This window comes from Gopherus evgoodei, chromosome 1, assembly GCF_007399415.2.
Source record: "Gopherus evgoodei ecotype Sinaloan lineage chromosome 1, rGopEvg1_v1.p, whole genome shotgun sequence".
Classification (NCBI taxonomy): domain Eukaryota; kingdom Metazoa; phylum Chordata; order Testudines; family Testudinidae; genus Gopherus; species Gopherus evgoodei.
Window position 1 is genome coordinate 269,963,990 of NC_044322.1, and position 14,592 is coordinate 269,978,581.

A 14,592-nucleotide genomic window follows, 5' to 3' on the forward strand; every position below is an offset into this window, starting at 1 on the left:
TGTACTGAGCCTAGTAACAGGTGTCTGACTAACATATGTTTTCCAGAGAGGCATCCAGTCTTGATCTGAAAATAACAAGAGATGAAGAGCTCTAGTCACTGTGCAACAACGTGATGTCCAGGCTGAAGTCAAAAATACCCTTTTTACAGTGTTGCCCACTCTCACAATTTTGTCATGAATCTTATGATAATTACTGTTTTCCTTAATGCCTCAGATCCTGGAGGCACATGGATACGTGATGATTTCAGCCTTCATTCTGAAAGAAAAAGTAAATTTCTAGCCCTCATGGCTGTGGAGAAAGCTTCAAAATGTGACTCCAGTGCCTGCTAAAGCAGTGGTTCTCAACCAGCGATACGGGTACTCCTGGGGATGCACAGACGTCTTCCAGCGGTACATCAACTTATCTAGATAGTTGCCTAGTTTTACAACAGGCTACATAAAAATCACTAATGAAGTCAGTACAAACTAAAATTTCATACAGTGACTTGTATATACTGCTCTGTACCTATACACTGAAATATAAGTACAATATTTATATTCCAATTGATTTATTCTATAATTATATGGTAAAAATGAGAAAATCAGCACTTTTTCAGTAATAGTGGCTGTGACACTTTTGTATTTTTATATCTGATTTTGTAAGCAAGTAGTTTTTAAGAGAGGTGAAACTTGGGGGTGTGCAAGACCCACTTCAGCTGGACCCACTTCAGCAGTACAGTAGTCTAGAGAGATTGAGAGCTACTGCCTTAAAGTCTCAAAAAGCGGAAGGCAAATAAAAATAACACCAAATCTATTATTTTTACACAATCTCATGATTTCAAAACCAATCTTGTGATTTTTGGTGAGCCTGACTTATGATTTTTGAACATTTAGCGTTAGCAAAACTGGAGCCATGAACGGCAGGACTATCCTCTCCACTTTTAATATATACTCATCCAACATTGTAAAAGAAGCTGTTTAAAATTCATTCCTAATCATGAGTGCTTTGAAGTCCTCAGATGCAAGATACTATTAATAACACAGTAATAATACTGCGCACAGCGACAATGCTTTCCACCCAAGGATATAGACTCATAGACTCATAGACTCATATCAATGCACTTTGCACAGGTTAATTAATTTAGCCTTACAAGAAGTCTGGGTGGGAGGGGAATGATCAATATTCCCAGTTCACAAAGGGGAAATATGAGAGACTAAACGTTTTGCCCAAGTGCGACAAGATGGGTGAGATAAATAACGCTGTTAAGTTTTGCTTTCTTTTTCTTCATGTCGTGGAGTTGCCATTTCGGATGGTAACATTCCATATCATCCATTGTTGTATGCAGTGCAGTTGCAGCCCTGCTGGTCCCAGGCTATTAGAGAAACAAGATGGGTGAGGTAATATTGCCCAAATGACGAAGCCAGGACTACCACCTACACCTTCTGATTCCCAGTGCTATGTTTTAACCACAACAGAATCATCTCTCTCTATAAAAGTACACATATAATTAATAATGATTAATGCCAAGAGTCACAATGGTTATTAACACATACAAGAACAAACGTACTTGGCCCTTTAAGATTAATGCCCAGCACCAAGATGGCAGCTTCCTGTCGCTTCCAACGTCTGTGCTGTGCCCTTTGCTAAGATGGGGACGGAGGGAGGGGAAACAATGATGTCATCGCATGACTGTGTTTTTATGAATGAAAAGAATCCTGTGAGTGAGTAATTCCAGGAAACTCATATTACAACTCAGCAGATCTCAGCCCACAGCCCAGCTCCTCTCCAGACAACAACTTCAAACAAGCAGGTTACAGAGAAAAAACATTAAGAAAAAGGTTCTCCAAGGGGATAAAGAAGGGAGGAGAGCAGCAACAAAGACTCGAACTAAGGAACACAGCGCAGTAAGTCAGAATTCTACTTATCTCTTTCCCACCCCTCCATAGGAGGGGTGTTTACAGACTTCAGAGAGCTTGGGGTGGTGTATTTATGTTGCTGTGTATGTGTGTATCTAACCAGTGCGGGCTTTTTGTTTTCCTTGTGCCCTACCTACCCAGAGAAGGATAAAAAGGCTGAATGATACAGCTCTTCTCTGTGGCGTGTTTATTTTAGGAGTGCGTGTGTACAGCTAAAGGGAGGGTTGATGTCAGCTGAAATCAAGGCGGGCGAGAGTGTGTCTGGTGATGGTCATGGTTTTATCAGTTTTGGATATTATAAGGGGTTTATCTTCAGAGAAGCATGTGAGGCGAGGAGCAATGGAGAGGATCAAGTGTTCAAAAGCACGGAGTGTCTCTGTGAGTGTGCATTCATGTCTGTTTTATACACACTCATTGCTGAGCTTAGACAGCTGTGAAGGCAGGAAATCTCTCAATAACAGAGAAGTTACTCATGGCACAAATTAACTGTGTGTGGGGCGTGTGTGTATGTGAATGAAAGAGTGGTACAACTGAGGCCCTGATCTATTGAGAATCTGCTGGCACATTTAATAACACTAGAGATGTTAGCCCTTCTATCCTGGCCAAATCTAGGATTGCCATCTGTCCAGATTTTCTCAGGGTGATCCTTTTTTTAAGGTAAGTATCAGAGGGGTAGCCGTGTTAGTCTGGATCTGTAAAAGCAGCAAAGAATCCTGTGGCACTTTATAGACTAACAGATGTTTTGGAGCATTAAGGTAGTTTTTTAAAGTAGTTGTCCTGGGAAATCTGTATGAGTGCTCAGTACACACTGCCAGCTGTCCAGTTTTATGGGCTCAGGATCATCCCAGATATCCCATGTGTTTGTACCTCAGAGATACACAATCACAGCCAAATGCCACCTGGAGTAAACTATGAGGACCCCATCTTGTGTTCATCTTGAGCTCCCATTGACTTCAGTGGTAGTGTTAACTATGCAACAGTTGCAAAATTTAGCCCCTAAATTCCCTCTGAGGTTTCGTTTGGATAAATATTCTTCTTCCTTTACCTTCTGTCCTGAATTATTGTGTAGTATTGCTGTGCACTGTTGAGCAGCTGCTGAGTTTCAGCCCAGAGGTGACTGCATTTCAGTGGCAGACGAAGTGATCCCTGTGTAAACAAACAGCATAACTTGGAAATGATTTTACAGAGCACTTCGAGTTCTAGGGATAAAAGGTGCTAGTTACTTTTGCCAGCAGATGCCATACAAATACCAGGCTTATTTCTTATTCTAAGGGTATCTGGGGTGGGGGGAATGACACGGTCACACATGTCAACATGTGATGACTTGTGGGCAAATGCTGAATTTGTAATGACTACCACTGAGTATACATTAAGCATAGATGATACTTGTGAGGAGATGTGTGTACTGTTTCTTTAAATCTATAGCAGGAAGCCAGGCAGGAAGGGCAGGGGAAAGTTCGAGGCAGAAACTCTATTAGGAAAGCAGAGAGAGTAGCTTAGGGTTAATACTTTCTTCATGTTCAATGTTAGAATTAAGCGACTCATTATCACATGACAACTGTTATATCAGATCCCACACAAATACTTGGAGATAAGGTTGCTAGGCTGTGAATCCTGCTAATGCAAGCCATAAAAAGCAAGGAAGTAGCAGTTAAGGCATTCACACCCTCCCACTTCACGACACTCATTAGTTCCTCTTCTGAACCTCACATACCCCCTCTCCCACCCACAGGTCATACACTGGTATCTTCACCCTCCTCCAGTGTTTGGGACGCTGCTTAATGCTCAACATAATCAGCATTGCTGGGACCTGCCTCTACTGAGCTAGGTTGCGGAGGGATTCCCTTTGGAGTTCTCCCTCTCCCACAACACTGAATGGAGGTTTCTCCAGGCAGATGCCTCCCTTTAGGTGCAGCTATTGCTCACCCTTCAAATCCTGGTGCAGAGGGAGAGGAAAAGGTCCAGTTTTCCCCTACTGGGACAGCCTAATGCACTGTCCCAATAAGGAATTACTGCTAGAATTAATTGCTACTAGCAGTAGTTTTACCGCATCCGCACACACTTGTGACCATTGCTACCTCCTCCCACTCAGTGTCAACCAGCGTATCTGCCTACTTCTAGCACACCCATCACAATGGTATCGACAGGGCCAGCTCCAGGCACCAGCGAAGGAAGCAGGTGCCTGGGGCGGCCAATAGAAAGGGGCAGCACTTTGTCCGTTATTGGGGTGGCAAGTCCAGGTCTTTGGTGGCAATTAGACGGCGGGTCCTTCACTCCTTCTCTTCCTCTTTGGCGGCAGCTCAATCAGGTTTTTTTTTTTCTTTGCCGCTTGGGGTGGCAAAAAAGCTGGAGCCGGCCCTGGGTATCGAGGCACCTTTAGCTGCCAGGCCAGCTCGCTTCTCTCCCCCATCAAATCACAGAATTATAAACCTCCTGCCACCTCCAAATGGTGGTAAGGGAAGAAAAGAAGCTACTTCTCTTCCTCTATTGGGGGAGGGAATCTTTTTTTTTCCCTTAATCTAAGTCCAGTGGAGCTACATGCTACAATGCTGGGCATGAATCAATACAGTGAGCCCAATCCTGTTCCCAATGGAGTCAATGGAAGTTTTGCCCCTGAGTTCAATAGGAGCAGCGTCCAGCTAAGTGGGATTGCTGTTGGAACCACAAACATTGAAGCATGGGAGTTTGGCAGCTAAGTACCTTGGAGGACTAGGCCTGAATTCCCTGTCCCTTGTGTGTGTTAAATCACACTCCTAAAGCAGGGAGGACTGGAGGTAGTTTATAGCCATTCCAACATGTGGGAAAAAACAGGGACTGAAAAACACTGATCAGCTAAACATGGTGTTTAATGTTCTGCGTTAGTGTGTGAGGCACAATGTAGCTGAGTTACTGCCACTGGGGGACCCAGATAATTGAATTTCCTGACATTTATGTACAAGGTATCTTAGCTGTAACATCTCACCCACGCTTCTTAAAGTAGCAGAAGACTGACTCTGGTAACCACAAGTGGGAGCCTGCTCCCTGTCTCTGATTCCATCTTTGCCAGATCAGAGAAGTCTTACCCCAGTTTCCAGCCTCTGACAGTGGGCATCTCAAGTGACTATTCTTGTGAAGTTGAACTAAAGTCCTTTCACCTATGACAATGGCAGACTGAGTCTGGACAAGTGTTTCTGTATTTGGCTGCAATGAACTCAGGTTACATTAGGATCTGATTTTTTTGTCTTAGTTACTGTAACCTCTTAGAGCCATAGAATATCAAGGTTGGAAGAGACCTCAGAAGGTCATCTAGTCCAACCCTCTGCTCAAAGCAGGGCTAATCCCTAGACAGATTTTTACTACAGTTCCCTAAATGGCCCCCTCAAGGATTGAGCTCACAACACTGGGTTTAGCAGGTCAATGCTCAAACCACTGAGCTATCCCTCCCCCCAGTTTGGCCTCTTTGCCTCTAACAGCCCCCGTTTCCTTCAGCCAATCAAATATTGAACTGTTCAGGTCATCCACCTCTCCCATTGCTCTGACCATGTCACTCCATCCATGACCCCCATTTTTAGTATCGCTCTTATTGTATCCGATGCCAGCTCCTCACCCACACACATCCAGGGCCCTGCATATTCCACCCCATTTCCAACTCTGCTCTCATTTCCTTCTCCTTCACTCCCTATACTTCTCCCAACCCTTTCTTCCCTAGGGCTCTTTCTCATGCTCTTGTATCTCCAGCTTCCCTTGTACTGCTCCCTGCGGTTGGAGCAGTCTGCCTCTTCTCAACCATCAGGCAGCATCCCTCTGCCTTCAAAGCCACCTCTTCCAACACCTCCTCCTCTTTCTCTTATCACTAGCCCTCACACCCTCCCTTACCTGGTCTGTCACCCCTGTCCTGTCTTGCTTACACTGGAAGCTCATTGGGACAGAGAACGCATCTTGCTGGGTGAATTCACAGCGCTCTATGGCTGCTGTTCCATGATAAGCATGGTCACATTTCAGCCTTGCAACCCTTCCCCACCCTGCCACAGTGGGAGAATTACCAAGAAGGGAGCATGTATAGCCTTGGTGACCTTGCTACCCTCTGTGCTGAATCACAGTGAGATGGCTTTTCTCCCTCCCACACTCCTGCTACTTCCCTCACTCCTGCTCCTCCTGCTCTGGGACTCTCCAGACATTTGATTCACTCAGCCACAGAGCAGAGGAGTCTTTGCCACCTGCCTGTTCTGCGTCAGCCCCTAGCATGGGAGAGTAGGGCAGAAAGCATGAGGTGTCCGTGAAGTGAGGTGACTCCTGGCACTGACACTGTTTCGTTTATTTTGGTTCGTGTTTGAATGGGCTTTGTCAGAGCCCCTGGTTTCATGGCTCTGCTCACGTTTCACAGGCAGGGCAGGTAGCAAACTTGTGCGTGGTTGTGCAGGTACATCTGGGCACATCCTTGTTGTGTATTAGACCCATGTGCATGTAGGTGGGACAAAAAAAGTGTCCGTATTTCTAGTGCCTTCTATCCCAATTGGTTTTCTAGACAGTGATCGCTCTGCCCTCTCATGAGATGGAAGGTGGCTGCTCTGCGGCAGTTTAGGGCAGGTAACAAGAATGATACCGCTCAGCCAGGTGGAGGTCTGGGTGGTGTTTCTACATGCAGGCCTACGTGAGCGCATTGGCAGGAGTCGCCTGTATTTGTATCCTCACAGGGGGCGTGTGGAGATGGATGGCAGGAGAGAGATCACTTGATCATTGCCTGTTAGGTTCACTCCCTCTGGGGCACCTGGCATTGGCCACTGGCGGTAGACAGATACTGGGCTAGATGGACATTTGGTCTGACCCAGTACGGCCGTTCTTATGTTCTTATGGTGGGGTGGATCACAGACTCTCTCTGGTCCCCAGAAGAGGGCCCTGCCTGCCACAGGGCAGTCAGGTCAGCCCATGAGGGAGCTGCCCCATTCCCGATTTGCTCTGGCAGTTACTCCTAGCTCAGACCGGCCTCCTCCATCCCCAGTGGCATCTACATGAACCCCTGAGGTGACGTCCTGCTTGCTGCCAGGGCTCTGGTTGGGGTTCAGGATTAAAAGAGACGTGCCTCAGTCCCCTTCCGCCTCCAGTTCTGGGCCCTTGTGGAGAGTGTTCTCTGTGAGTCTGGCTTGCCCCAGCTTGTGGGTTCAGTAAGATATCATGTCTGGGTATGTCTCAGCAGAGCAAAGCGAGTGACTCCTTCCCTCTGCTGCTAGCCTGTCTGTCCCACATCCCGAGGGAAAGACCCATGGCTCAGCTCTGCCAGCTGAGCCCCGGGGGCTTTGGGTGGAGAGGGCTCAGACAGACAGTGAACCCTGAATGGCTTTTGAGAGGGGCAGGGGAGGCCAAAGGAGCCCTTTGCGCTGCTTGTGACAGGGACTCCTCTCAAATCCTCTAACTCTAGGGCACAGGACTGGGGTATTTCAGACAAGTTTGTAAGTTTCGAATGGCCACCTGCTCTCCCCTACTCCTCCTGGCCAGGCTCAGACATTGATTTTTGGTCCCTGGCTTGAGCCCCCTTGTGCTTGACCTTTCAGTGGGGCTCGGCCTCGGCAGCTCCCATTGACTTCAGTGAAATCTCTGTTCCCCACCCCTCTAGCCCTGGGCACCCATCTGTGGTCCCCAGAGAGAGTGGGGGAGGGGGAGCACATCCCCCTGCACATGCAGATGCCCCAGTGGCGTCAGTGCTGAACCCTGCTCCCCTCCCTGCTCTTCGGTTTTGTGGGGGCCTGTGCCACAGCAACATGCGCAGCTACTGCAGTGGATCCCTTCTCTTATGCCTGTCCTCCCCACCCCCAAAAACCTGCCTGCATCCATCTGCCTCTTGCCTGTTGCCCCCAGCCCTCCCTCTCCTACGCATTGTAATGTGTCAACAAAGCTCTTCTTCCTAACCTGAGATCAAGGGAGGGAGTTTAATCTCTGCCGGGGCCCACTGAGCCAGACAGGGCAGGCCAGGTGCCTGCAGGTGAGAGGGGGGCCTGGAAGAGCAGAGCCCCTGGGCAGTTTCCTGGATCACGCCGCAGCCCTACCAGCCAAACATCCCTTTCCCTGTCTTCCCTGCTGATCTCTGGTCCTGCTGCTGCCTGTGTTGCTTTTACTTTCCCTTTAGCCATCCTTTCCAGGCACGGACATTTCAGTGACACACACACCAGCGGCCTCCCCACCATGTTTCCTCTCAGTCAGGAAAGTTCTTGCCCTCTTGCAGTTCCTGGTGAAGGCAGGTGCTGGGCCCATCTATTTCAGGAGGGACACCATCTATTTCAGGAGGGACGGTGTGGGGCAGCGGGGAACCGTCTATAACCTGCATTGGGGGACAGGTGAGGGGCTCTCAGAGGGAGCCCTGGGTTCTGGCTGCTGCTGGTCATTTGGGGGAAATAAGGGAGGGGAAGGAATTTTGGAATGTTTTGCTTTTAAAATGAAATGACTCATTCATTCAGTGCTGGTCTCTGCGCTCCCCTGACCCCCATCTCTCTAGCAGGACAGAGGGTGCACCCACACCTCCATGAACATGTCCTTCTTGGGGAAGAGACCAAGTGATTTGTGTTCCAGGCTTATAGGGCTGGGGCAAGAAATGCTGGGGAGCAAAGAAAGGATGTGGGGGGGAATTTATAGGGCCAGGCTGTCTTGCCCCTTCACCCCACTAACAGAGCCAGAGGTGTGAAATGAACAGGGATGGAGGGGAGTTACATGTTGCCTCTGGCTTGTTTGCAGGGTCCTCGTTTGGGGAGCACGACTGCAGGAGACAATGTCTGCAGACAGCTTATCGAGCAAGGCCCTGAAGGTATGAGTGAGTTCACACCAAAGAACACAGCCAGCATCACCTCCTCTCTCCCTGCTGCCCCATCCTGCCCTGCCCCATTCCTCTCTCCCACCCTCAGGAGTGGCGGAAGTGCCCTTAAAGTGTGGGGGCCACTGGCACCTGAACCATGGCCCTGCCCCTCACACCACCCCTTAGCCCTTCCACTTTTAAAAGTGATAGGACCATGGTCCCCTGGTCCCCCGTCTTCTGGCACCCCTGCCCACCTTGTACTCTCTTTTGTTCCCCCACCTCCCTTCCTCCTCTCTCCAACACACTCTTTGCTCACCCACTGTCCTCTCTTGGCCAGATCAAGCGCGAGCTGGGGGAGAACACGCCCCACCTGTCGGACGAGGAGCTGATGGGGCTGTCAGTGCGGGAACTGAATCACCACCTGCGGGGCCTCTCCAAGGAGGAGGTGGCACGGCTGAAGCAGCGCCGGCGCACGCTGAAGAACCGTGGCTACGCAGCCAGCTGCCGGGTCAAGCGGGTGTGCCAGAAGGAGGAGCTGCAGAAGCAGAAGACGGAGCTGGAACGGGAGGTGGACAAGCTGGCCCGAGAGAATGCTGCCATGCGCCTGGAGCTGGACGCCCTGCGGGGCAAGTACGAGGCGCTGCAGGGCTTTGCCCGTACAGTCGCTGCCCATGGCTCTGCCACCAAGGTGGCCACCGCCAGCGTCATCACCATCGTCAAATCCGGCACCAACCAGGCCACATACTCCTAGTGCCTGCCCAATCCCCCACAAACTGCATCCTCCCTCCATGGCTGGGCCCAGCTCTTTACCCAGAATGGACAGCGGCTGCCCTGGCTTCTCCCACAACCCCTGCAGGAGACAGAATTGACTTGAAGACCTTAAAACAAGTGGTCCCTCGATTTCTCCCCACTTTGAACCAAGTGGTGGTTCAGCCCTCTATCCACCCCCGCACCCCAACTTGTCAAGCTGGGTGAAAATGTTCCAACAAGAATCTCCTAGCTGAAATATTCCCTCCCCAACCAATTGTGTACTGTATAAAAAGTTTCCTCTTAGATTCTCCTGCCCATCGGTGCCCCTCCCCCTACATTGGTAGGGGTACAGCTCCACTGATGCCAAGATCTGTGAGATAAGGGGGGTGGGGGGGAGAAGAGAATCAGGAGCCAGGCCAAGGACCTATTCTGCTTTGTCAAGCACAGAGCAGGGGATGGGATACCTGTCCAGAGAAGACCCAGGAGTTGCCAAAACCTTGCTGCCCTCTCTCCCTAACTTTGGCCTCTCTATTCCAGATTTTCTGTTGTGGCTTCCCCTGAGGCAGATAAACTGCAACCCTCCCTGCCCCCTTGTCAGTTGCATTTCAGGGGTCTTCACTTCCCCAAGCTGCCACACATTTTCAGGAAGGCCCCGAAACAACTGCTATTGAGAGCAAATGGCAGAGGCTCTGCTAGCTGAGTTAAGCCTGTCTTCCAGGGATTGGGCATTAAGGGGAGTCAGGGTAGTGCTGGGGGAAAGAGAGGTTGCAGTTTTATGGAGATGGGGAGAAAAAAGAGAGGACAAGTGTGTGAGTGATGGAGAGACAACAGGCTCTCTGTAGCACGTGTCAGGACTGACTCAGCTCCTGGCCATTATAACGCAGATCTGTGCTAGACATCCAGGTGATGAGCACACTAGAAATACAAAGACTCAGCTGCCGGGGTGAATTTCAATTTAGCAACGGGGCTACATTTCCAAGATCTCCTGCATGGCAGGGAATTGGTTTTGAGAGAGTGACCAGGATGAGAAAAGGAGAGGGAGAGCGAGAGAAGGAAAGAGAGGGAGAGTAGAGACACTAGAAAGAGGAACAGAGTAAGTGAAGCAGTTGGATAGAGAAGTAGCAGCAGGACTATGTTTGAAATACTGGAGGGAGGAGAGACTGTTTCAATCACGTTTTGTGACCACAGAATTTAGAAGCTCTGAAAAGAACAAAGGAGGCACAGCATGTTTCGGTGCGGCCCTAGTTGCGTAACTGGGAGCTGGCACAATTGCCAGATGAGCTGCAGAGATAAGCCACGCAGAAGGAAGTTGTAGTATCAATCTGGTTTTTGCTGGGCTGGATCCATTCATACAGAAACCAGCACAGCCTAAAAAGGCAGATGGAGCCAGTAACCAGCTGAAATGGGTTGGACGCTCATGTTTGATTCTTTAGCTTTAAAGATGGAATTTTATTTGGGGGGGGCAGGGGGAAGAGAGCAGTGTCCTTTTATCTCTACTTACACACATGCTCACACCCTTTCCTTCCAATGGTGACATTTCCTCCATGGCATGGTGGGACTCTTCAAAAGACCAGCAGGAAGGAAATAAATACAGCTGTAGTAGAGATAAAATTACTAGTTACATGACAGTAGCACCTGGACATCCCCACCGAGACTGGCACCCTGTTGTGCTAGGCACTGTACAAAGAGAGGGAGAGCGGGGCATACCTTCTGGGGGGGAGGGGGGAAGCAGAGCCACACAGGTGAAGTGACTAACTCAAAGTTGCCCAGCAGGTTGGGGGTGCAGCTGGGAATTGACAAGCCAGGTCTCCTGACTTCCAGTTCAGTGCCCTTTCCCCTGAACTAGGCTGGCTCAACCCACTAGCTGAGGGAAAGCGGGAAGGTGGAGAGCCCAGATGGTGGCTCAGGGAGCAGGGGATAGTTCCCCGCTCCCTACCAGTCTCAGGCACCTTTTCTAGTATCATTGAAATAGGAGATTGGGCACAGGAAGGAGGCGGATCCATAAATAAATACGGACAGCGTAGGGGTCAGTAAAGGTAATACCGGGCAGTCACCATTAGGCATCTGTTAGGTTAGAGAAGTAACCCCTTTGTTTCCCCCACATCTGGTTGGTGGTCCCTGTAGCTTGCCCTGCCACCCACCATAGTGCCGCAGCCAGCTCCAGAGCCAAACTTTCTGCTCCCTCCTCAGTGTACTTTGTGGGAGGTTTCATGGTTAGCCTCTCCCTTCCCCTTCTCCACCTTTGGTTTATTTATTGCACGAATGTAAGTTATTTTCACGTCCTCTTTGCCATTCCACCTCTCGGCACAGCCAGGATGTTGGTACAGAGCCGTACTTTATATTTTATATATGCAAATCACATTTTATCTTATACTTATATAGAGCAAAAAAAAGGTATTTATTTTCTGACGTACAGTAAGTGATCTACCCAACTCCTCTGTATTTTGTAACTTTACAAATAAAGTACGTTTTTTCCACAGAGAAGGTGTGTTTATTAAGTTGTAAAACAGATCTCTGGGCTTATCAAACTGAATAAGTATTGCCAACTCTTGTGGTGCTCTGTTGGCTATTTTTCTCAAAGCCCCACTTGTTGGAGTCAAGAGCTTGGGTGGAAAATATAATTTTAATTAAAGAAGTAAGTTACTAGCTCCGCCGGTTGGCCAGAAAAGGCTCAGTAAATGAACCGCTGTACCCGAAGTGCTCAGAACCTGGAAGCTGAATAAAAAGAACTTGTGTTCTGTGTAGTCACATGATTTGGGGGTTTGAGGTCTTTTAAAACACTTAGGGTTGTAGATACTAGTGATTCCGGGTCCTAGTGGCAGTGGCAGAGTGATAGGCCTCAAGTTGGACTTCACTTTTATACACAGGACAGGTCCAACATGGGAGGCAGCAGCACAAATGCGTACAGTGACTAGACAAGCTGTCTCAGCCCTCAGGTTACCACCTGGCTGGTATTTAACCAGCCTGGCCATTTTTTTTTAATGGATTTGCAATTTCCCAGAAAAATAATTTAGATCTGCCTTTTTTTTGAATGTGGGTCTACAGATTTGCATTATCATCACAATACACTGGGATACCTAATGTTTAAAGTTTCTGTGTTTGGCTAAAGATGCTGCAGTGTTCCCACTTCTGCAGTTTAAGTCATAACAGTTCAGTATGGGTGAAACTACAGCAGCTGTCTGCCCATCAACACGCAAGCACACTGCATGTGTGTGTGACAGTGTGTTTGAGTCATGCGAGAATGAGGAGACTGGTATGTTATCAATCTCTCTAGACCAGCAGTTTTCAACCTGCGACCCCCATGCGACCCAGTTTGCACAAAGCTGCGGCCCAGCTGCATGCTAAAGACCACCACGCTGTGTGGCAGGTGCGGGTTCCCAGCTGCCTGACCGCCCAGCGTGGCAGGGATCCGGGGCTGCCGGCCAGCCCTGTGGGGTCCAAGGCTGCTGCCCAGCCCTGTACAGTTTGGGGTCCGGAGCTGCCAGCCAGCCCCATTGGGTCAGAGGGCTGCCCCATAGCGTTGGAGCTGTTGGCTGGCCCTGTAGGGGCAAGACCCAGGCTGCCACCCAGCCCTGCACAGAGGCTCTGGGTCCCTGCTGCCGTGCCCAGGGCTCCACGCCTGGCCCCACTCTGTGGAGGGGTCTCTGGGCGGGAGGCGCTAGACACAGGGGTCCATCTGTGGGGGAAGGGGTGCACTGTGGTTCTCAACCTGTGGCCCAGCGGCCCACAATGATAAATAGGTTGAGAACCACTGCTCTACACACTGTACATGGCAGTTGAAGTGGGGGGGGGTGTTGCAGAGTTGCTTTGGGGACTGGGGTTGTGGCAGGCTTGACATGCGTGTGTGTGGAGGGAGGGGTGCTTTTTTTTTTTGTTTTTTTTGCCTTTCAGAGGTGGTAACCCTACTCAGCCCTGCCCTGCAGCAGCCACCCCTAGGGGCAAGATGACAATCTGGTCACCCACTAATTGATGAAGGGGGCAATTAGTGCCAAGGGCTGCCAGGGTTCTGGAGCTGGAATGGGCTGGAGCCTGAGTGCAGCTAGATGGCCTCTGGAAAATACAATCAGGTTGTAACTTTCAGTGCTTTTTGAGGTGGAAGGATCTGGATACTGAGACCATTGGCTGGTGTACATAGAGTCATGGGGGCTGTAGGGATGGAAACACTGTGGGTCCATTCTGCTGTCTACACAGGAGGCTTGGAGCCAGGAGACCACACCACCTTAGTAATTGACTAAAGGGTGGGGAGGGGGAAGGAGGAGAGGGTCCTTCCTGATGGGGAACCTACAAGGAAACAGGAGGCCCCTGTGGCAGGAATGCAGAGTGCAGCAGGAAAAGCAGGTGTAAGATGGAATTCCAGGAATGTTACCTAGAGGTCAATGACTGCTTGGTAGTTGGTCCCACCCGCTCCACATTCCACAGAGCTGCCATCACCACAGGAAAACAAGGATTCTTTTAACCTACAGGGACAAACATGTGAAGACTTCTGCTGCCAGAGCCCTGGTGAGAGGGATTACCACAGAGCTTTGCAATGTGCACAGGTAAGTTCCCAGCCTCCGGGCAATGTTGAATCCACAGACCTGTTCTGCATTTGACATCCAGTCTCCATCTGCTTCCCACTGCAGCAGCCTCTAGTGCACTCCTGCCAGAATTTATGTTCTCAGCCTCCACCAGCCTACCAGGATCCCTCCTCTAGCATAGTCTCACTATTGGTTAGGGGCTGGGGGGGGGCACTCCTCCAATAAGCAGGATCTTGTTTCTTTGGGGATGCATCCATACGAAGTAGAAAGGGGGTCCCTGTAACACAACTACCACATTTATCACCAATTTCATGCTGGCAAAAATACAACAGAAGCCTATAACCACTTGGTGTTTTAAACTAAACTCAGTTACCTTACTGTAATACTTTGTAATTATATTTCCCTTTTCCCATAAACAGATAATCTCAAAGCATTTAGCTTTATCATACTATTGTACCAACAGGGAAATGGAGGCATAGAAAGGTTATGGCCTACTTTTCTACATAGAAGTGTAGGACTGGAAGGAAGCTCGAGAGGTCATCTAATCCAGTCCCCTGAACTCATGGCAGGACTAAAAGTATTATCGAGACCATCCCTGACAGGCATTTGTCTAACCTGCTCTTAAAAATCTCCAATGACAGAGATTTCACAATCTCCCTAGGCAATTTA

At 49.4% G+C, this 14,592-nt stretch overlaps 1 protein-coding gene across 1 annotated transcript; it reads left to right on the top strand.

The window, feature by feature from the left end:
* Positions 1-1,699: 1,699 nt before the first annotated feature.
* On the top strand, positions 1,700-11,885 carry MAFF (MAF bZIP transcription factor F). The gene is made up of 3 exons (XM_030546240.1): positions 1,700-1,884; positions 8,599-8,668; positions 8,994-11,885. Exons 2-3 carry the CDS (start codon positions 8,633-8,635, stop codon positions 9,405-9,407), a joined length of 450 nt encoding a protein of 149 aa, XP_030402100.1. The 5' UTR covers positions 1,700-1,884; positions 8,599-8,632; the 3' UTR covers positions 9,408-11,885.
* The last annotated feature ends 2,707 nt before the right edge of the window (positions 11,886-14,592 follow it).